Source organism: Anguilla rostrata, chromosome 8, assembly GCF_018555375.3.
Source record: "Anguilla rostrata isolate EN2019 chromosome 8, ASM1855537v3, whole genome shotgun sequence".
NCBI classification, from domain to species: Eukaryota; Metazoa; Chordata; class Actinopteri; order Anguilliformes; family Anguillidae; genus Anguilla; species Anguilla rostrata.
In genome coordinates, this window is record NC_057940.1 from 52,777,060 (window position 1) to 52,800,700 (window position 23,641).

The window sequence follows — 23,641 nt, forward strand, 5'->3', positions numbered from 1 at the left end:
CATAAAGTCTTGCATTTTCAATAAATTACAGCCATTTACTCATTTTTAACAAACTGCATTTTTTTTACCATCTTCAAAATAGCTTACAATGGCTAGAAAAAAATAATTTAAAAAATCCAAAGCCCAGAGTGCTGGTTTCAGACCACAGTAGTCACAGCCATGTGAGTACGGCTTTTACCTGGGATAGCAAGCAGGACCACAGCATCAGCTGACGCCTTCTGGTAACAGTGCAGAAAAGAGGGTCCATTAGCGGTCACGAGGGGTAGCTACCACGTGCGGTCAGCTCGTATGAACCATCCCAAAGGCCGCTGCACACTGCGAAACGCTTCTTTTTCTGGATTAGCAACCCACTGAACACGACAACAGCTAATTACTCCATCTCCGGACATCACACAGGTGGCACCTCTTAGAAAGTGCACTTTTGTATTTGGGGTTTTGTTGGAGGTAGCGGTGCCAGCATTCCGTTATATGGGAAAACTGCAAGTCAAGCGCAACTCTTTCTACCTCTTTTTGCCGTAACCGAACGGTTTCGCGGACGTCGTCTAATCCCACAGCCCAGGGGGCCATAGTGCTGAGAATGGGCAGCGTCACATGGTCTAATCGACTAGCGCAGCAAACTCCTCAGGCAAAGAGGGAAAAAAAAAACGACAAATAAAATTCACAAAATTAGACGAGTGGAAACGTAAACACCTCCCATCAGCAAACGGATAGCATTAGCCACTGTAACAATCCACTCTTGATGTAAACAATGACAAGCCACAAGGGGGCTTAAGAATAAACACGGGGACACGAGCACGTCACTTGCACTGGCCACGCCCTCAAATAGACATGGCCCACTTCCCACCCAAAAGGCCATTCCAGATTTTCCAGAATGTACCGCGACAATATACAGTTATATGTACAACACTGTGCAAAACAGAAAAAGAAGAATCTGGATGAAAAGAAATATACGTGAAGGTCTTCTTTAATCTCATATGGTGCATAAAACATGTTGGTGAATTGCTTTTAAATGAGTAGACGGTGACTGATGCTACACTACCCTCAGATGATCTTCCGCATTAGTGGACGGGTTCGAGGCCTTCGACTGTCTCCGCCTACTGCACACACAACGTTCCCTCGGCGTCTCCTTAAAGTCTGCGAAGCTCAGGGAACGCCAGGCCATTAGCACTTCATACCCACCGATGTTCGCCATGCTTTATTACGGTCTGCTTCGCATTTATATCGGTTTAAAGATAAAGCCATCCGTCAGGGACAGGGGCCTGCTTCGACCGCTAAATGCTTCTCAGCTCGAGCTCAAGCAGTTCACTGAGGACCTGGAGTGATGCGGTACGAGAACTGAATTTCAAACGAGGCCGACTTGGAACAGACACCTCCTTAATGACACAGGTTCACAGCTGTCCTGGGCTGTCCTTCTACAGCAATGCAGCTAATAGCTTAATACTGGCCACTGCTTAAAAGGCTGTTAAGATTAAAAACATTCTCAGACCTAAAGTTAAAATATCTGAAGATGGATTTTGACTTTGCTCAGAAGTAAAAACGACACTGAAAATACAAGTTTGGTTTAACTGTCAACAGACCAGAGCAACTGCTTTAACACTGAAGGAATGGCAACTTCAAAAAAATGCCTGACAGACTGCTAGCAGTACCTAAAAAAACTGAAATTATTGACCATGGATACACTCCAGTTCTGGGGTTGTCTTCGACACCGCACACATGGACCAACCAGGTCTCTGACCCGTGCCTGACGGACAGGTTGAAAAGGGCACCGCCCACAGCACCCTGTTTGTCAGCGAGCGTGGGAACAGACGCAAGACACCTCCAATGCAGCGGGCCGCTGGTTTAAGAAAAAAAGGAGCACGTCTTCCCCGTGCCTTTTCGTAAGAGTCACTTAAAAACCGGGACTGCAAAAATGGCGAAAACTCTGCAGTGAATCTCTGAGCCGAGCAACCCTGAAAATCACGTCTGAAATCGACACCTCAAGCAATTAAACGTGGCGATAAAACGAAATGTAAAAAAAACCCCCGCCATTTCAAATGAACAAGGCCAGTGCACCCAGTGCGTGAAGAGGCACCGATGGAAAAGAGCGCCTCCACACGTTTGATACCAACTCCAGCTCTCAAAGCCCCTCAGCTGAACCAGCGCAGCACCCCGGTACCCAGCGGCGGGAGCTTCCGTTACACAAACGTACGATCTGCAGGACGAGGGAACAAGCATCTGCCTCGCCCTTTCAGAAAACAACAACTGCCGCACTCTTCAAAGCTTGAGGGGAACCTACTTCCATTCCAAAGACTGAACACAAAGACAGATTCGAGTTCCAAGTTCTCGTAAACGGGTTCATAACGAAACTGAGACATTTCAAGGAACGCATTCTCATTGTCAGTCGTTATTATTGTGAATGTTTGTTATTATGGACGTGCCCCCACCTCTCTAACTCCCTGGGAAACAGTGAACCCTGCAGAAAATGGCGGCTCAGCCCCCGGAAGGCAGCTAGCTTCCTGAGGACGGCAGGCCGCCGTGCTGATCTACCGAAGCTCCGGTGGCTTAAGGTGGTCTTTCCCAGTCCGGGCTCCGGGGTCCCCACAGCTCAGGAAGGGTTAAAACGGACCACCTTAAGGACGCAGTCAGAGGGATCTGCTGGTGGCACGCGCGAGCAGGCGAGGGCTTTTCCTGATATAGTACGGCTGAAGGTCACAGTGAAGACTGACAAGCGCGTCGCTCGCACCAACAACCGCGGGGGACTACGAGCAGCACCGGCCGGGGAAGGGGGGGGGGGGGGGTTCGCGGTCTGTGATGACAAGCCGCTTGTCAGCGTTGAGCAACTGACTGGGGAGCGAGGACAGGACTGTAAACTTTGGGATCTGTGGGGTTGCGTGGGCTTCAACAGATACAATCGAGTCAAATAGTCTCACAAAGCAAAGCGCCCTGTCCGCCTGTGGACTCAGAACAGAAGTAAGGGTTGTTTAAAACATTTTTTAAAAAAGGCTTTAAAACAGTCTTAGTGAAAAGGAAGGGTTCCAGCCCTGTTTGTCTGGGCTCGTAGAGGAACCGCGGAGTTAGTGGTGTTGCTGTTCCCTGGAAACACCTGATGCAGCAGATTCTGGAAGAAGACACAGTTTTACACAACCTTATTGTGTCCTAGTTTTACAGTGTGCGCACGTGTTTATGTGTACATGTGAGTATCGAGCCAGAGAGAGAGAGAGAGTGTGTGTACATGTGTGTGTGTGTGTGTTATGTGTATTGTGTGCATCTTATGTGTGTGTGTGTGTGTGTGAGTGTGTGTGTTATGTGTATGTGTGTACGTTATGTGTGTATGTGTACGTTATGTGTGTGTGTGTGTGCGTGCGTGAGAGTGTGTGTGAGTGTGCATGTTATGTGTGTTTGTGTGTTATGTGTGTGTGCGAGCGTGTGTATGTGTGTTATGTGTATGTAATGTGTGTGTGTATGTTATGTGTGTGTGCGTGTGTGTGTGTGTTATGTATGTGGGTGTGTGTATGTGTGATATGTATGTGTATTATGTATATGTGTTATGTATGTGTATGTTATGTGTTATGTGTGTATTATGTATATGTGTACGTGTTATGTGTGCGTATATGAGAGCGTTATATATATGAGAGTGTTATGTGTGTGTGTCTGAGTCATGTGTGTGCGTATGTTATGTGCGTGCGTGTGTTGTGCGTGTGTATTTGCGTACACAGTCCCCTCCTCCCTGTCATGTGTCCCAGTCCAGCTCCCTGCAGGCGATCCTGACCAGGCGGAGCTCCAGCTCCACGGCGTCGGGCCGCTCCTGCGGATTGGCCGAGAGCGCGTCGCGGATCAGCTGCCGCATGGCGGCGCTCATGCTCTTCTTCCTGCGGGCGGGGATGAGCAGCTCCAGGCGCGGGTTCTCCAGCAGCGCCTCGCCCAGGGGCACCATCTCCGAGCCCTGCAGCACGTAGCTCCCCAGCAGCTCCTTCTGCGTCTCCGCGTCCACGAAGGTGATGCGCTCCACCATGGCCCAGATGATCACGCCCAGCGCGAAGATGTCCGCCTTGGCCGTGTAGTGGCCCTCCCACACCTCGGGCGCCATGTAGAAGTCGGTGCCGCACGCCGTGGACAGGAAGCACTTGTTGACGCTGGCCGGGTCCTCGGGGCTGAGGCCCGAGGCCGAGCAGACGCGGCTGAGCCCGAAGTCGGCCACCTTGAGCGTGGGCTCGGGCCCGCGGCCGGCCGCCGCCGCCGCCGCCGGGCCCTGCGAGATGAGGATGTTGTCGGGCTTGAGGTCGCGGTGGATGATCTGGTTGCGGTGCAGGAAGGCCAGCGCGCTGCTCAGCTGCAGCATGAAGCTGGTGTTGGTGCGCCGGCTGGGCTTGCGCGAGAGCAGGTAGGCGTTCATGTCGCCGCCGTCGCAGAAGTCCATCACGAACCACAGGTAGTAGGCCAGGCGCGGGTTGAAGGCGATCTCGCCCTTCAGCGACGTCTCCACCAGCTGCAAACGGGACAGGTGACAGGTGTCAATCATCCAGTGTTTAACCCATCCAGGGTCCTAACGTTTACACTCCATTTTTTAATTATCCAATCAAACGACCAGACCATTACATTACATTACTGGCATTTAGCAGACGCTCTTATCCAGAGCGACTTACACAACTTTTTACAGAGCGTTTACATTCACATTTATACAGCTGGATATATACTGAAGCAATGCAGGTTACGTACCTTGCTACCAGGGAAGTCCTACCGGGGAATCGAACCTGCGACCTTTAGGTTACCAGACCAGCTCCTTACCCATTATGCTACACTGCCGCTGAAGGGATTTTTACACAGAGACTGAATATTCGCTCTGCCTGAGTGAACTTCACAGATACGTCCACAGGACGGCCGGCGGTCCATAAATACTCCAGGAGAAAAACGAGGGTTTCTGAGCTCGAAACAGGAAACTGCTTCCGTCCTTGCCTGTTCTCCACAGGCCGGTTTGCTCGAGCTCAGGACGAACGCTCTCCTTGCAAAACGCTGATAATGTTGAAACGACGACCAGCTAATCCATTAACTGACTGCATCAGCAGGGCGGGGTGCACCACAGTGATTAGGGAACATTTGTCCAGACATTTCAACACGTTAAAACAACTGACTGCACTCTGCAAGCCAGCGCAGTGCAGATCCTGTGACCGTGCACTGCTGATGCATTTCCTGTCGGGCTTTAAGGGCTGCGGTGGGGAATGTAAGGTCTGCTGACCTTTTTGGCCACGAAAATTCTGTTTAATACATGGATCAACTGATATATTGGGCTTATAGAATATGACTTATCCAGATGACTCACAGATCAGTGAGTTAGAGACAAAGAGTGAGAGAAAGAGTGAGAGTGAGAGAGCGAGAGAGAACAGAGAGTGAGAGAGAGAACAGAAAGGGACAGGGAGAGAGTTAGAGAGAAAGAGAGTGTGAGATAGAGAGAGAGAGAAAGAGTGATAGATAGAGAGAGGGAGAGAGATAGAGAGCGATAGAGAGATAGAGAGAGGGAGAGTGATAGAGAGTGAGAGAGCGATAGAGAGAGGGAGAGAGATAGAGTGATAGATAGAGAGAGGGAGAGAGATAGAGAGAGACAGAGAGACAGAGGGGCTCTGGGCCGTACCTCCCGGTAGAGCGAGGAGGTGGAGCCGTGGCTCATGCTCTGGGCCAGGGTGTCCCGCTGCAGGACGCACTCCTCCAGGTGGATGACGTTGGGGTGCTGGCTCTGGATGCTGCTGAGGGCCCAGAACTCGCGCAGCGCCAGCTCCACGTTCTCCGGCGAGTGGCAGCGGATCTTCTTGACGGCCACGCGGGCGCCCGTGCGCCGCACCGCCGCCTCGTACACCACGCCGTACGTGCCCCGCCCCACCTCCTGGATCAGCTCGTACTTGGGCTGGCTGCTCACCATCCTCTGCCTCGCTGCGGAGCGGAGCGCACGCACGCACACACAAACATACACACACGCACGCGTACGGACGCACACACACACACGCACGCACACACACATACATGCATATAAGCACGCACACACACACAAAAACATTAATAAATTAATTAAAGAGGTGTTTGACTAACATAGACTCCGTTTGGTATGCTATACCCAATAATATATTTTTTTTTTAACTGGGATGTCTTGAGTTTTTATTAAAATGTAATTTTCTGCCTTCAAAATTATATTTCACCAAGAAGTTCCTCTTGCTCAGAAATTGTGTTTTGTGCACAACTCTTTTCCTCATAAGGTGCTACTGTGGAACAATTTAGATACAACTGTTAGTAAACCTTTGTTTCTTCACAAATGGTACTGCAGAAATATAAATTTTGTTTTTGACTTGTTTTGACAAAAATGCTAATTTGCTGACTTGTGGACAGTTTATGATATCACACGGCTTTCTACTGCCTTTTGGAGAGTTCAATTCTGTTCTCAGAAGGCTCTCCCAACAGGTTTAGTCCAGTTAATGAAAACTCACGCAAGCTCTGGAGAAGATATCAGGAAAACACCTGAGTTTTCATTAGGGGGACTTCAGTTTCTGGATAAAAAATGTAACAACAAATCCATCAGAGATTTTCTGCATGATAACATTACAACCTCTCCTAGAGGCATTTTTATCTGTGACCGCAGTCTGTCGGTCGGTCCACAAAAAGTGTCCCACCCCGTAGCGGCCAGTTTTCGCCGCAGGAGGCTTAAATTTGGCATGGAGGTTGGTCATGACCGAAGGTAGAGCTGAGTAGCTTTCAAGGCCGATTGACCAAGAGGGGGCGTGGCGATGGGCGTGGCCTATCACAAAAAGGCGCAAAAGACTCCCGAATGGATTCACAGACTTGCACAAGATTTTGTGGAAAGGTTGGTCATGAGCCAAAGAAGAGGTCACGTGTTTGCGTGAGGGTGTGTGCGTGGATGCATGCACGCATGGATGCATGTGCGTGTGCGGTCGCAGCTATTGCGGATTCGCGCTTATTTTGATCTGTTACTTCCCTGATGCTATTTGGAAAAGAGCTTGACAACGTACAGATATTTTGTACCAAATAAAGTTAAATATGTTCATTTTAAAATACTGCACATGATATGCCCATGTAATTCTGTGGTATCTACATTTACTAATGTAAACAAGGCGTGTGGATTTTGACAAAAAGAAGAAACTCTTGCACATTTGTTTTACAATTGCTGTGCTGTAATATCCTTTCGGAAAGATTTAAGTTTTTATTTATCAAGCTCCTTGAAATGTGATATAATGCTTAAAAATAAGGGATATCAACCTTTCCTTTGTTAACAGTGATAAAAACTAAGGAACTTGTGGTGAACTTTTTCATTATTATTGCTAAATATTGTATTCATAAAAAGTACCTGTGCTATACCACAAAAACTGCATGTTTTTAAAATAGAGTTGATCCTTCTCCTAAATGTGACGGGGGGGAAAATAGATATCAAAAAGAATAATGACTTTCTAAAGAACTATGAGCTTGCTATGCAAACTGTCATGTTACTATGGGGTGCAGTGATGGATTTGTTCTTTAGGTGTCACTTTGCAATGCCTTTTGTTGTATGTTACAAAAATTAAAAAAAACAAAATACTAGGATAGAAATGAGCTAACCTTAACTCCGCCGTACAGCACTAACTTAGATGAAGACGCAAACTATCTGTTTAGCTTTCGATCAGGTCAGATAACTCATCCTCATAACGTTATAGCTAGGTTAATGCTACTTCTCTGGCTAATGTTAATTATTCAAATCTACGGTAATTCGAAGACCAAAATAGTAAGCCCATATCCACGCGAATTTGGTCAATCCCGTGTAACAGTCAGGTAACAAGCTAACGTTAGGTAACAACGTGGATTGAAGTCAGAAGTAGCAGCTGTCAGGTGCTATCTGACTAATTTCAGTCACTGCTATTAACGTCCAGAGTAGAGTAGACTCCAACGTTAAATGCTGCTGTCAACTGTCATTATCGTTGGCTAGCGAGTTAGCTGCGCAGCTAACATAAGTGAGCCAGCTGACCCACCCCGTTGACAGTTATTCGATAGTCAGGTTGCCCAGTTAGAGAGCGTTCATTAACATAACTTGAAAAACTAGCCAGTTAGCTTTAACGATAGCTACTGTAACAAGTTAAGTGATCTAGCCGTACAACGGGCCGGGTACTGATAAATATCATGGACACCATCATAATTGTAAGAAACGGACATGATTGTAAAAAACGGATGTCAACAAGACAAAACAGAAGCCATGCGGGTGAGCTGTCCAGAAAGCTGACGGCAGGCCGATCAGCCGAACGTCGGTGAAGGGCACGTTAGTTTCATTCTGTCACTCCCTGAGATACAAGCTAACAAAAGCGTTAGTTATACGAAAACGATGCCATGACTACCGAACGGTTTCCAACCTCGAAAGTCAACACTGAAACAGCGCTGACGTTAGCTAGCTAACCTAGATGACTCGCAAGTCAAATTCTAAACTTGAATAAACTGACATGTTTGTCGAGTCCCCTAAGCCATAACCCTAAATACCAAACTAATACAACGAGAAGGAAATAAAACCTGATCCACTGTTTTATTGTTCTTCACACAACTGGCCTGCACGTTGCGCTTGTTAACGTTAGTTAGCCTAGCATCGCCGTAACGTCGGGCAATCTCTCGTAAGGGATCCACCTGCAAAATGCTGTCACACGACGAGACAGATGCTAAACCAAGCTAGTTGTAAGGGGAACAAAGAAAAAACGCTACCTTCCGTGATATTTTCTTCCGTTTCACCGTTTTATTTGCCGCCTTTTGTCACATTCCGTGGCAGCCATTATACGCGGCGGCTGCTCGCTCTCGTGCTGCTCCTTGTCACAGTGTGCGTGTGTCAAAATGTGAGAGCGTGACAAGCTCGCGGACTTTCACGGAGATTCCCTTACCCTATAGCGCGCACATAACTGGTTCTAAAAACCAACACTAACAACCGGATTGGATAGTCATTAGCCACGAAAGTGGGGAAATACTGCCCCCTCCCTATTCACTTTCGTGGGGCGTTCTTTCCGCAAGCTTTCAATATAGAATAGAAAAATGGGTTCCGCTGCATCTCGATTGAACGCCCATGTGGAGTTCACAAGCAGGTTCCCACCCATTCTGCCGTCACTGAATTTGCAACGCATAAACTGGAGGTGCAACGACGCTTTACCCTGCAGCCAAACCAGAAGCTAGTACACGAATTCATTTTCAAATTCGGTGCACGCGCTGGGTGCCACTTACTCGGACCTACATGAAAGGGGGATGCACTGATTACATAAATGGGCATATCCCGAGTATGTGCTCAGATGGTACCATTGCACCCCAAATCATACACTACACGGATTGTACGAGATAACTGATACGTGCTCATTCAAAAATAACGAAATAATCATCAACGAGAAGGTATGCATATTCTGTACATACCCGCTAAAATATGACCCATTTAGATTGTTCCAAATGACACTGAAATATACAACATATCATTTCATATCAGGTGAAGTTATTAATCAAATACTTTGGGTGTCACGCGGAATAATACAATCATGGGTTTGTCCACTATCTTGAAAATATATTTGAAAACAAATATTTTTTTACTCCCATAATGGACAATCAGATCAAACAACACAGCAACATCTGTCACCGTGATATTTTACAACTCTCCTCGTTGTTTTACATGTGGAACATTCCCTTAAAGCGACACGAGCGCATTCCCGTCGTTAGAGTAACGCCGGTGACACATTTGAGATTTTGTTCCCTTTCTAATATACTTCGCTTCTGTATGAAACTTTTACCTTTCGTGAAAAATGAATTTTGTGTTATCTTTAAAAAGGTTTGGATTTGATCATGAATAGGTAGTTACACCGAGATATGAACACGGAAGTCTCTTTGGAAAGGGAAAATGTCAGGCAAACAAACGAAGGCATAGTCATCATTCACTATTGACGGTTGTTTATTAACTAGAAAGTCAATGAATGTTTTAATACAATAAACTATTTGTCATTGTTTTAGCATGCTTCACAGACTGAAAAAAAGCAATTCGAAAGAAATACAACAACTCACGCGAAATCTATCCCATTCAGATTATCACGTGGCCAATTACTGGGGCAACACCCTAAAATGGGCATTTCACAAATTACACTTTGGTTTACAGCAGTCAATATAGCTACATTCTTCAGTCGTTTATATACTCAATATTTGATTTAGATTAGCCATTTTCACTCCAACACAATGCACATTGTTGGATTTTGGTGCTGAAAGAATAGCTAAGGGTGTGTTACCTTGATTGAGTGACCAAAATAATGTTGTGGCAATAAATACTATTGCAAGATGATGCACATTCACTACATAACAGAAACTCCATATCTGGCAATTCAATACACACCCCATCCCTTTTTTTATTCAAACTGACCAACCGCATTACCCCATCTAAAATATTCACTCATGAAAAAGTACTGCACAGTAAAATGCCCAGTGTTAATTCAACCCTTAACGGACACTATTCAACAGATAATACTCAACAAATGTTTTCTGTTAAGAGTTGAATTAACACTTTTAGAGTTGAATTAACACTAGACATTTACTGTGTGGAGTTCCAAAATGTGATATCAGTTTGCAACATACATTACCTGATGCACAATATACTTTTATGGTTCTCTAATATGCTTCTTATGTTTATTATGATTTTTCAAGTAACTAAACATATTATTAAACATTTTTTATCTTATCTGAACATATATTACTTTTTTCACGTCTCAAAGGAAAACAGTTCAAATTTTAGCTCTGTAAACAGACATGAAACTTCATCTCAGTATACAATAATGTCGGTTTGGCAGTTTGGTGTCTGGGTGCCCCATAATGCCTTCAGTAATGTTCCTGGTTTGGATAACAACAAATAGTAAAATCGATGCCTAAACTGAATGTGACAAGCATTTTTAGCATTTTGATTTAAGTAATGACTTTATGAATATATTAAGTGTTGCCCCAAGCATTTTTCAGTTTGGTGATCATATGTAAAATATGTCAAAAGTCGACATCCAGACAACCAAAGTGGCAACATGAGGGAGCTATGAACTTCCTTTTTTGTTTGGCCCCATTCACCAAAATAAACTTAAGTGGTTGGAAAACATTATATTCTAAAACAAAACCTAATTCATATGGGGCTTCCCTGGAGATACAGAAAATAATTCTTATCTAAAACAAGCAAAATGAAACTGTATCTAAAAACGATACAAAGCTCTGCATATGTAAAATCAGTCAGGTATTATAGGAGGACACTTGCTGTCATTTAATCGTTCATGAATGAAAACATCCTGAGGTAGATGTGCATACATTGTAAATATGATTTTTGCCCTTGTTTTTCATCATAAAAATAATACAACCCACGAGTCCCAACACAAAACAAAGACTCCTCAACAAAGAAGCTGGAGTACTTGTGCCAAAACTGTCCCAATGTCTAACAAGAGCCAAACAATTGTTATTTGGAATGATGAACAACAGGGGAGTTAAGCCCCAATAAAGTTTTGTCTATAACCCTGCTACACCCTATAATCCTTTTCTCGGTAGTCAGGTTACTCGTGTCACACACACACAGACTCATTTCAGTGAACAACTGTCGCCAAGGTGACGAGGCTTAGCCACTCCCACCGACACCGGGAGTATGGCCTGGGGTTTAACAGCCCACTGAGTCCCCTGATTTTGAATCTGCTGACTGTTGTACTTTCTCTTAGAACTTGCACACAAAAGAAAACAAGAAAGACATGATTCTGGGGAAAAAAATGCAAAAACATTTTTTTTTCACTAACATTTTTTTCACATCCCTTAAGGAACAGAGTTCACCAAGTTATGCGGAAAAATTACTTGGTTACCATGGTAACTTTATATGACATGACAACAGAAATAATAAACATTTATTCGACTGAACTGAATGTATGCGAGGAAAGATAGGTCTGACTGAAACGCTTCTGCTCGTGATTCCTGCATCCCAGGATGATAACAGGACCCTCTTCCTGAATTTGTGTGCAATAAAGACCCCAGGTGGCCACTCATCGCCTGATTCAAATTACAGACATGATCTATACAGATTGATGTTTCATAAATGAACAAAAAATTACTCAACATTTCGAAAAGGATTAAATAATCTATTTTGAATGGACCTTGTAAAGCTTTTATGGATACAATGATTATAAAATGACAAAAAAAATAATTATAATAATGCCGATAAAATTAAATTCCCGATCACAATCTAATAATTTACAGGATTATTCAACACTCCTGCTTCTCAGATTGTCATTAATTTACTAGCTAATGAGTTTAATTAAAGCAGGTGTGTTCTTACTTCCTTATACAGCACTGAGTTGGGTGATCGTAGACACGTATACAAAATTAGTAAATATCAAATAAAAATGGAATGTGCTTGAAATTGTCAAAAGTAAAAATGAAGTAAACAAACCACAAAAAAGAGAGGACTCCACTGGCTCTACTGTCTGAAGGTATTGTCCCTGATGAAGAGAAATACCCGGGTTTCACATAGGTGTTATCACTGCTCCCCCTTACAACTGTATGCATGTTAATGCTGTGACCCCACCCGCTCCTCGAACCTGTACCCCACACCCATTTTCTATAAAAGCAATTCCCTGAGTTCAAAGGTCATGATTCCTGAGAAACTAAAAATTCTGGCTGGAGTCACAAGCTGATCTAAACAAAAAAAAAATACAGAACAAATATGAATTAGAAAAAAAATAATAACTGAACAAAAATGCGTCTTTACACACGATTAGTGCAGATTGACATTGCATTGATTTTTAGCGTAGACACCAAGAGAGGATTCACAACATTCCCAAATCCTGGGAACTCAACGAGGAAACAACAATCAAATTCACTGATAAAAAAATCACAAACTCAAAAAGAATAAAATCAAGGCAGCTCTGAAAGAGGTATTTGATATCAAAGGCCAGACAATAGTCCACTCAGGTACAGAGTGAATTTCATTGGGCGGAAGTTGCAGAGGTGTGGCATAAATAAATAATTATTTTAAAGGCTTATCTTATTAAAAAAAAAATTATATACAATGATACAGTTGGCAAGCTAAAAAATGTCATGTTTTAACTGGCGTAACTGGCAGAATTGGCACAAAGTCTGATTGACTTGCTTATTTACACACACCTCTTTTTGGACTGTTCTTTGGCTCTGGCTACTGAAACGCTGGGCACGTCCACCTGCCTAACCCACCACAAAGCACCTCCTTCAGCCCTTCTGAAATTCAGCTGCTTCAGCTGTGACCAGAATCCCAGCTCTTTTCAAGTATAAAACGAGACATTTGCAAAAAATCTCTGTGATTGCTCAGGGCATCATCCCTGAGATATCACCGAAGCCCGGATTTAGACACACAGGACGTAGTTTGGGGGACACCCACCTAGAGTTTTCAGACACACACAGGTCACAGCAGAACCTTTGGACTTTTCGAGGTTGGTTTCAAGCTTCTGATTTTTTTTATGGTAAAAGAGAGAAGCTAAAGCATGCACGCTATTCCGCACGGCGCTCTTGAAAAACCTGACGCGCCTACAATCAATAATCAGGAGTTGGAAAAGACACAGCAGGTAAAACATTCATTTGGCCCCAAGAAGACAAGCCAGACTATCAATTGCAATACAAGCAGACAAACCTAGGGGGGTAGAGTCTCACAACACCCACACAGACGGCCAAATATCCCTCCACCTTTCGCGCGCACACACACACACACACACACGCACACACACACACACACAGCTCGCTGTTTCAGAGACACGGACCCTGAGAGCTCTCTGTTATCTGTGACCAGATAACAGACAGGGACCTGTGTCCCTTTTCATAAATACTGCCGATGAGGAAATCGTGAGGAAAAATATGTATCGCAAAGTGCCAGCAAACACCGCTGAACGTGGGAATTCTGAACAATCTGAGAGGTGTGAAAACGATCTGATTCCTTTTTACAACTTATGTCACTGTGCTAGAAGAAAACACAACTTGCTCTCAGGAAAGGAGGAAGGATATAAAGGAGTAGGACGATGGTAATAAACCCAGGTGTAACAGCATTGTACTTTGCTGTATTGTAGATGCATTGCATATCAACTGCTTCAGCACAGCTGAATGCGGAATGTTATCTACTGAATGTGGCTTAGACTGATTCAAATGGATGCGGGTCGCTATGATTAGGAGCATAATATCATCTTGAATGTTAAATGGTAAAAAAATTTTTTTAAGAAGGTTCTGTCTTTAAAGGTTCTGATTGCAATACAGAAAGAATACAGACCATTCCACCTCCGAAAGATGAAAGAAACTTCCATTCTTCGGGTTGAACATTGAACTTAGGGCAGCTCCAGAAAGCAGCTGAGCCGGATTGTGACGAACTCTAACTCCCAGATCCGACGAGGAGGATTGATTGGCACTTGTTTAACCCTGACTCCGCCTCCTGGGTGCGACCCACTCCAGTCAGAGCGCTCTTAGGGCAAGGGGGCGTGGCTCTGCTCCCCCTCCTCCTCGCCCCCAGAGGACGAGGGCTTTCCCTGAGTGGTGGGGGATGATTGCTGCGCCCTGATTGGACAGTTGGCGACCATGTGAGAGACGCTCTGGCAAAAGTGGCACTTCTTTGGTTGAGGGGGCAGCTTGCACTCCTTGGCGTGGTGGTCTGGCCCTCCACAGTTGTAACACCTGAAACATAATCCGAAAAAATATTATTCGTATCATCAAAACTAAGATTATAGGGTGAAGGCAATTTTGAAATTAACTTTGTACTTACGATCTACTCAAATATGCGGATTAATGTGAATATTTTCAGTGTGTATGCAGCAGTATATATGGATAAAATACAACAAATGTATGCCTTGTACATGGTCACTGGATAAGGATATAAAAATATTGCTGAGTTGCTCATGGATTTCAATACATTTGTTTTTAATGAACTGGTTCTGTTACAGTATACTTCAAGACTTCTGCAGGCAACACAACAAATTTAAAGATTACTTACAGAAATCACACAACTGCCCACAGCAGCCATTAAGATATGTAGTATTAATTATACGCCATTAGAGGGCAGCATATACCCGGCCACGACATGGTTTGAAATAAATGGTAACCTAAAGCTCACTTCAGAATACTTGGTCAGAATTTTTGACAAATATATCTGAGAGATTTGCTTCCTTCCACCAAAGGGACTGGGTGTGCGTGTGTGTGTGTGTGTGTGTGGGCACATGAACTCACACTGATGTATGCATGTGTGTATGTACATAAATGCATGTGTGTGTATGGAAGCGTGTGCAACCTGTTTAGAGTCCTTGTTGTACTGACAGCAAACAGGTCAAGCCAGGGGTCATGCTCTGGAGTTTTGGAGAACACTAACACAGGCTGATGGGTCACTCCCAAACCGCCCCAAAGCCCCCCTCACTCAGGGAAGCTCTGCGCTTGTTATTGATCAGATTGTGCGCGGAAGGGGGGACAGCTCTTTGTTTCAATGCTGACCTTTGAACTCTAACCCCTGCTCCTCTCCCGCTTCCTACTGCACACACACACACATGCAAGCGTGCACACACATGCGCGCACACGCACGCACACGCGCACACACACGCACAAACACACACACACACACGCACGCATGCGCATACACACACACGCACTCGCGCACACACACACACGCACTTGCACATGCACACACGCACGCGCATACACACACACGCACTCGCGCATACACACACACGCACTTGCACATGCTCACACACACGCGCACGCGTATTACGCGCACACGCACACACACACCCGAACACACGGTACTCAGCAGTTGCCATGGCAGTGGTCACCTTTGACCTTTCATAGGCACCTACATCTGTCATTAATTAAACAGACAGGATCTCTTCCCCCCATATTGCGTCCAAAGCTCTCAGAGGTGGGATCCACCATGTGGACGGAGGAAGGACCGAGAGAGAAAAGCAGGACATGTGTGGCTCCATATTGCCCAATTCGACAAGGATTCATGAGAACTCAATATCCCAAAAGTCTCAGGGAAAAACTCAAAATCAGACACTTCTCATTTTGTGCCCAAGTATTCCTGGTCATATTCCTAAAAATTATTATAAAAGGAATGAAAAAAGTTCTGCGCTTAAACTAGTTTCAACATTGATACTCTTTTATCTTTTTTTCCAGCAATATGTGGAAAGACACTTTTAAATGTAGTCGTATTAAGCATACGCCTTTGGGTTATCATTCTCTTTGTCCAGCATAAAAGTATAAGAACACTGATATTTTATATTTCATCTGTAGTTAAAATAAATACGACACGGCTTGATAAGTCAAGCTCAACTCCAGGACGCCTGAAGATCAGCCATGTGGTGGTCAGTGTCGCACGCCGTGACAGCTCTTGGTCGGTCAGGCACCGCCCAACACCAGGCCCTTCACCAGTCGTCGGGTGGAGGGACGGATCTGTGAAAGACGCCGCTCTTTCGCCGACAGTGGCCGCAAAACTGGGCGAAACAGGGAAGCAGGGAGCCTGTGTTTTTTTTTTTTTTTTTTGTTTTAACAAGGATATTGATCTGTGTCGCACGTCAAAAACCTCCTCAAACCTTCAAACAAAGGAGGGCCAGCGTGGATCTGCTCCATGACTCGCGCTTCACGTGCTCTCCCCCGTCCTTGCAGCAGCTGGCGGCACGCTACGTTCGCTAAGCAGGTGCACTTCTCCAGAGCGACTTCCTGCTCACCTTCTCCTCACTCGTTACCCCGCCGCGCTGCTACGTCTTTGCGGACGCCGCTCTCGAAGCGCGCGCCTTTTCATTTCGCACGCTACCGTTTTATTATTTATTGGTGTAAGTGTACGTGAGTGTGTGCATGTGTGTGAGTGAGTGTGAGTGTGCGTGTGTGAGCGTGTGTGTGTGTGTTTAGGTGTGTGTGAGTGCATGCGTGTGTGTGTTTAGTAGTGTGAGTGTGCGTGTGTGAGCGTGTGTGTTTAGGTGTGTATGTTTGTGAGTGTGTGTGTACACTCACCGGTCTCCTTTAGAGCGGCGTTTCTGGGCGCTCTTGGGTCTCCTGTCACTCCCAGCACAGGGCCCGCCCCCTGGCCCTGTCACTCTCACGGACTCCAGGCCCTTGGCCGACTTCTTGAAGGTGAAGTCCACAGCCTCGCCCTCCTTCAGGCTGCGGAAGCCCTCCATGTGCAGCTTGCTCTGTGAGGAGAGGAGAGCCAGTCACTCCCTTTCCCTTCAAACAACACACACACACACACATGCATACACATGCACACACACACTCACAAACATATATGCACAAACACACTCACACATACACACACACACACGCATACACATATACACACGCACACACGCACACTCTCACCCACACGCACACACACACACACATATACACACACACACGCATAGACATATACACACACACACACGCACGCACATACTCACGCACACACACGCATACATGCACACACTCACACACCTAAACTCTCACACACACACATACACATGCTGTCATACACATGCACACAAACACGTTCACACATATACACACTCACACACACCTAAATACACACACACACACGCTCACATACACGCACACCTGAATACACACACGCAAACACACACACATATACACAGACACACACGCATACACACATATACACACACAAACACATATACACGTACACACACACACACACAAACACACGCACACACATATGCACACACACACACAAACACCTAAACTCACACACGCTCACACATTTGGATGCCAGTTTTTTTGTTTCACGTCTGCTTGCTTTCCAGTGCAAAAGTGAAAACAGTGACACTGCCCTCTGAATGTACACATCACTGGTGCAGCTGTGACCAGCTAAGGGGCGTCCTAAGACTGTTCCGTGTTTTACGTGCAGAATCTTGCCCAGATTAGTCTGGTTCTCTGCTTCCAACCCCCCTGTTACACCGAGCGCTCAGCCCAGCATCAGGCCTAGTGGGATAGGGGTAAGAGAGCCCTGAGGGCGACCACCATGGCGGGACCTCCAGAACCCTCCTCCCATCCCCCCCAGCTCCATACAGCTCCATTCATCCGGCTCCTCAAAGAGACAGATGCAAATGCAAATGCAAATGCCCTTTTAAAAAACCTCAAGGGGCTGTAACGACCCCTTCCCCACCCCCATCCACGGAGCCACCCGCACCCCTCCCGCCCGCCAATCTCTTCCCAACATTCCAAAAACCCTTCCAACCCTCCCCCCACCATCAACACCACAACACCACAACACCACCACCAACCAACCGACCCTCAAAAATGACTCCATCTGGTCAAGCCGCAAAGTGACCAGTGCTAAAGGCTACTGGAAGAGGAAAGCGGGTGGGGGTGGGTACGGGGTGGGGGGCGGGGGTAGTGACCAGTGCTAAGGCTACTGGAAGAGGAAAGCGGGTGGGGGCGGGGAACGGTGGTGGGGACCGGGGGGGTGGGTGGGGGGCATTCTTGGGATAACTGCTCGCCAGATCCCTGCAGGGCAGTGGGAAAGAACAACAAGCGCCAAACGGAGCGAACGTCTATGTCAGGGTCAAAGGCTCGGGGACGCAGGGCCCAGCCGCGGCTCCGGCATCAGGGCGGCTCCTTCCACCAGCCCCTCTCCCGGCAACAAGGTGAAGACGCGCCCCCACCCCCCCGACAGCGCACCTCCGCAGTCACAGATGCCACAAAGGCCCGGCGCGCTCCAATAAAAACGGTGCTCTCCTTAAACCGAAAACACTCGACACCACCCCCCCCCCACCCCACTACATCTGTTATACTTTATTCCGCTTTATTACATTAACTCTCGGTTCACGAAGGCAGATGGGTCTCACTGATACGAAGAGAAGACGTGCTTCTATAACATTCGGAAAAAGAAATTATTAACGCCATTTTTTTTCATGTAATTCCTCCTGCCATTGGTTAGACTTAATAAAAAGTTGAATATCTTTTATATGATTTTGCACATCTTGAATCAGTGAACGATCACTCCTAATCAGGGGTGGGGGGTTACGGACATTCTGTGGGTCCGTTTATTGCCCCAGCATGCCTTCTGACTAAACTCAGGCATTCCACTCGGTACAGGGGGACTTCTGAAGAGGTCTTTAAAGAGCCGAGGGAAAGCCAAGTCTCGATCGCTTCAAAACACCGAATTCCAATCCATTAAGAGCCACCCCCTCCAGACCTTTTAACCTGGTGCTTTTTTTTATGAATGAACTCCCACACTAAAAAAGAAATCCCACACATGTCTGCCTCTCTCTCTCTCTCTCTCTCTCTCTGACTCTGTCGCTCCCACACACACACACACACGCGCGCAGGCACACAACACACACACACACGCACACACATCACCTGCACGAGACACGTTTAATCACACACTCACTCTCGCTCGCTCACACACATCACCAACACAACTCACACACACAGACACACAAACACACACACACACACGCAGCCTTTCTTCATTCTCAGGGTTACTGGCCAGCAGCAGATCTCAGTCTGCGGAACTTCCTCTGGTCACATGACAAAGGCAGCCATTGTCCCCCAGGTCCTCACAGGCCCTCCTCAGAGAAAATAATCAATAACCCCCCCCCAGAGAGGAGGGACGGGAGGATGACTCCTGTCAGTAAAAATGCTAATCTCTCACTTGTTCATTTGGAATTGCCCCGATGCCAAGTGGAAGATGCCCTAATGCACAGTGAAACATTCAGCGTTATTTCAACTCTAACAGAGTTTATATGAGTCCACTTTGGCCATAGTGGACTCATATAAACTCTGTAGGAGTTGGTCTACCACTGAACATTTTACTGAGTGGGGAGGGGGGCTGTGAGTCAGATCAGCCACTCTTGTTCAACACCAACATTGTAGCCCACTCTGGATAAGAGCATCTGAATTTTTAATCTACTGTAATAGTTATCAGCTTGGTATAAGACCCATCACAGTGCATCTGATATTTGTCTCTGAGATTCATCATTTGCCCATGATTCTTTTTCAAAAAGACCAGCTCATAAATTGTCTCTGTTAAAAAAAAAATCCCTTTTGTTTTCATACAGGAGGCCTGAACATTGTTAAATGGCCACTCACACAGGACAGCCAGGTAGTGGGATGACTACTACACTTTCAAAACTGTCCATGCTAGCAACTGAGTGATCTGATGCCATGTGGAAATTCTGACAAACTTTCTGAAGCTTATTCACCAGTCTGTCATTTATTTGAGATAAAATAAGTCAAGCAATTATTCCCCCTTTCCAGTATTCATGTTTAATTTGTTATTTTTGCTTGATAGATTCCCTTAAGATGTACCAGTACACCTTGCATACACCTATCATCCATTCAGGAGTGCTACTGATAGTTAGGGCTACTTAGGGCTACCTGAAACAAGGGCACAATGGCAGTGTCACATCCAAGAAGCCAGCCTGCAAGTTAGGTAGACATAAGATGAGTATTGCCCACAGACGATGTAGGAAGAGGACATCCCCTGTAGCGTCAATATTTGGGAGAATTCCTCTGGTACGTTGGATAAAAAAGTAAGTCGTAGCTTCTTGGTTTGAATTGATGTTTGTCTTCCTCGATGACTTTCTGCGCATTCTCAGGAAATTAATCTCGTGCAGAACCTGATTTAAGTGCTTTCAGTGGAGGTCACATTTAGACACGTATTTAGACATTAACCTATAGAATATTGTAAGAAATACAATATTCACTACGGTTGAAAGTTATGTTTTGGTACCCCGCACCCACCTGATGAACGAACACGTCTACTGGCGTCTCGAGGGGGATCCCCTCTCTGTTCGTCATGGACAGAAACCCGAACCCCATGCGCACGTTGAACCATTTGCACACGCCGCTGCCGTGGAACGGGCCCGACTCCTCCTCGGCGCTCGTCGATTCCTCTTCTTCTGCTTTTGAACACCCCCCTTTTAAAACGGATAAAGGTCAACTATTAGGCTTTAATTGGGAACGAAACGAGAAAACGTGCTAAAATGCGGATATCCCCGTGCGTAATGTTAGTAATCTATTGAGAGAGAAAAAAACATCCGAAGAATTCTTACAACCCGATTCTAGGAAAGATTTTCGCACCACTGTGCCGCGACATGCGGACGTCCAGTGGGCCGCTTTGAAGTCTTTTTGGACTTGAATCTGTCTGCCGCTGGAGAAAAAAAATGGCATTCTGTAGCCTATATCCGGACTTTTTAAACCATCAGATCAAAAGCTATTTTATTCGTATTCATGTTTCCAGGGGGCATGTGCATCTCACCCAACCAACGTTTATTTATGTATTTGCTTACTTAGCATTCACTGAATGCGTGCATGGGGTATTTTTGCACAACACTTCCGATCATAAACAATTACAGTATAAAAATACATCCACTTTTTACTTTTGAATTACACAAATTACGACAGGTAACCTACTCGACTGTAAATTCAACTGTAACTGTTGAATTTAGTATAACGATAGGACCTGAAAAGTTACACGAAGGACTGAAATAGAAGCCAATATTAAAATAAGATCCATTCCTTATATGTAGGCTGTACTGTCAGAATCATTTATTCAAAAATGCAAAATATAAATGACATAACAGCATCTTGTATTCATCGCATTCAAATGAAACTGCAAAAATAAAATCTGGAATAAAAACAAGTTGAAGGTAAATGTTATATAGGCTACATATGCTGTTTGTAGCCTATACCCTAAGACATCCGACATAACACTCTCAAACTCGGCCATAAATTGAGGTAGTGCATTCAAAGCCATCCTGCCCTGCATATTTAGCTATCAGTGTAAAATCATGTTAGGCCATTCGTATATATTACGTTAAAACACATATAGAGAGAATTTGCAAATTTAAGTTAAATTTTTAAGTTTAATTTCTTGCAAACCTGTCAATGTTGATATTTCAATGCCGTTTATTCACCATAGCCATGCCCTAAAATATGTTTGCCATGTTTAAAAACACATCAAGATATTTTAAAAACAGCCCATTTTATCGTATTACTACATAGGCTACTTAACCTGTAAACTGCTGGTTGGAAACCGAGCCCATCTCACGTTTTCCTCCAGTACAATTTAAGTCCAGACACCACCCGACAAACACAGCCGTTCCAGTTTGCGCCACTCTCTCAGGGGCTTTTACAAATCAAAAAGGACTGATTTTGGAGGGAGAAAACGAGAGAAAACAAACAAATCACAGGGTCTGTTAACATCTTCGGCCCAACTATGTGAGGTGGGAGGGCCGCGGGGAGGGAGGAGGGAGTTCAGAAGAATCCCAAAATCTGAAAGACAATGCGGGGATACCCAACCCCCAATGCCCTTGTTGTTTCTACCCCCAAAAGCAGACCCAAACATCAAACCTTTCACTTGAGTATACCTTTAGCCATGGCTGCTCTCCCGGGCGTCCTCGGAGTTCGGAGTTACCCAGCGCGTGCGCCCTCCTCGTTTCCTCACTGGACCCGATTGTGTCAAAGAGAACGTTTTTTTTTTTGCCCTTCACCGATATGTGTATTTTTGTCATCTAGTTTACTCAAAACGATCCCCCTCTTCCCCTCACCACATCTTTCTCCAGAGCTTTGCAACCCCCCACCTTTTCGGTCAAGTCCACGTGATTCTCAATTACAACCGCCTCACTGATAAATTACACATTCCACAGTGATAGGGCCCGAATTCTGGAAGTGACCAATCACAAACAGAGACCACCTAGCTGGGTTATGGGGGATGCCCCCCCACCCCACTTCCCTCGGACAGTATTAAATGACCTACAACCCCCACACTGCCCTTAACCATTTGAAAGGTGGTCATTCTGGTAGTTGACCATAAACCTTGCCCTTCCACATTCCAGATCACGACTTTTAAGAAAGGAGGGGTATTTTTTTTTTAAAAACCTAATAGCTAATATTTAGTTTTACCACCATGGAGTAATCAACCTCTTTCAATTTGTCATCAGGCATAAGACGTTTAGAACACATGCACTGTGAAATTGGTTAACAGTATTTAAATAATGCAATGAATCTAAGTGTGCACTGCGGCCAGTTAATTCATATTACAATTATGCATGAAGCACACGTTGGATTTAAACGTTTAGTTTCAGCATCACAACAGATTGCTACAAGTAGGCTTACCAATGATGGATTGTTTATGAACTTTTCAGTCACATCATTTATAGTACTGCAGATCACCTTATCTTGGCACGATTCAAACTGATTGCATTTATTTAATTGAGCGGATCCGTTTGTGAGCGGAAGCAAGAAATTGTGTTCAAACATTATAGTTAAGGGGGGAGGGCCGGGATAACTCGTCAAATGACATCCATCCCGCGGAAGAGCCATGTCCGATTAGGACTTGTCTACACTACATCAAAAGGACGTGTGTCAGTTACAATTCAATTAACTCCAACATGTCGATATTACAATTTATTATTTAAATATGTCATTATTATTATAAACAATAGCAGCTGTGATGAAAAAGCAAAAACAATTCTTCTGAATCCAGGGATGAAACGCAGGAAAATTAAAACGATAATGTTTGAATGATGAGCTATATGATAATGATGCAGGAATAAGAAAAACAGTTTCGAGAACAACTCCATGATGAGGAAATTGTGATAAATATAAACGGCTTAGCGAAACTCGTATGATTTCGTCAGACCATAGTCAAAACACGTTTATTTCAGCTTATGATGGAAGC

The 23,641-nt window shown here is 45.1% G+C and overlaps 2 protein-coding genes across 3 annotated transcripts; both read right to left on the bottom strand.

Annotated features, from left to right (window-relative positions):
- Nucleotides 1–1,174: 1,174 nt before the first annotated feature.
- LOC135262017 (serine/threonine-protein kinase pdik1l) lies at nucleotides 1,175–9,153 on the bottom strand. The gene is made up of 3 exons (XM_064348776.1): nucleotides 8,695–9,153; nucleotides 5,606–5,901; nucleotides 1,175–4,465 (listed from the first exon to the last, which is right to left on the bottom strand). Exons 2-3 carry the CDS (start codon nucleotides 5,888–5,890, stop codon nucleotides 3,710–3,712), a joined length of 1,041 nt encoding a protein of 346 aa, XP_064204846.1. The 5' UTR covers nucleotides 5,891–5,901; nucleotides 8,695–9,153; the 3' UTR covers nucleotides 1,175–3,709.
- A 739-nt stretch (nucleotides 9,154–9,892) lies between these two features.
- LOC135262018 (protein lin-28 homolog A-like) lies at nucleotides 9,893–22,548 on the bottom strand. Of its 2 annotated transcripts, none has more exons than XM_064348778.1 (4): nucleotides 22,329–22,548; nucleotides 20,701–20,876; nucleotides 16,966–17,144; nucleotides 9,893–14,646 (listed from the first exon to the last, which is right to left on the bottom strand). In XM_064348778.1, exons 1-4 carry the CDS (start codon nucleotides 22,336–22,338, stop codon nucleotides 14,439–14,441), a joined length of 573 nt encoding a protein of 190 aa, XP_064204848.1. In that variant the 5' UTR covers nucleotides 22,339–22,548; the 3' UTR covers nucleotides 9,893–14,438. The 2 variants fall into 2 exon arrangements, with proteins under 2 accessions (XP_064204848.1, XP_064204847.1); XM_064348777.1 differs by lacking the exon at nucleotides 22,329–22,548 and adding an exon at nucleotides 21,974–22,162.
- Between the last annotated feature and the right edge of the window lie 1,093 nt (nucleotides 22,549–23,641).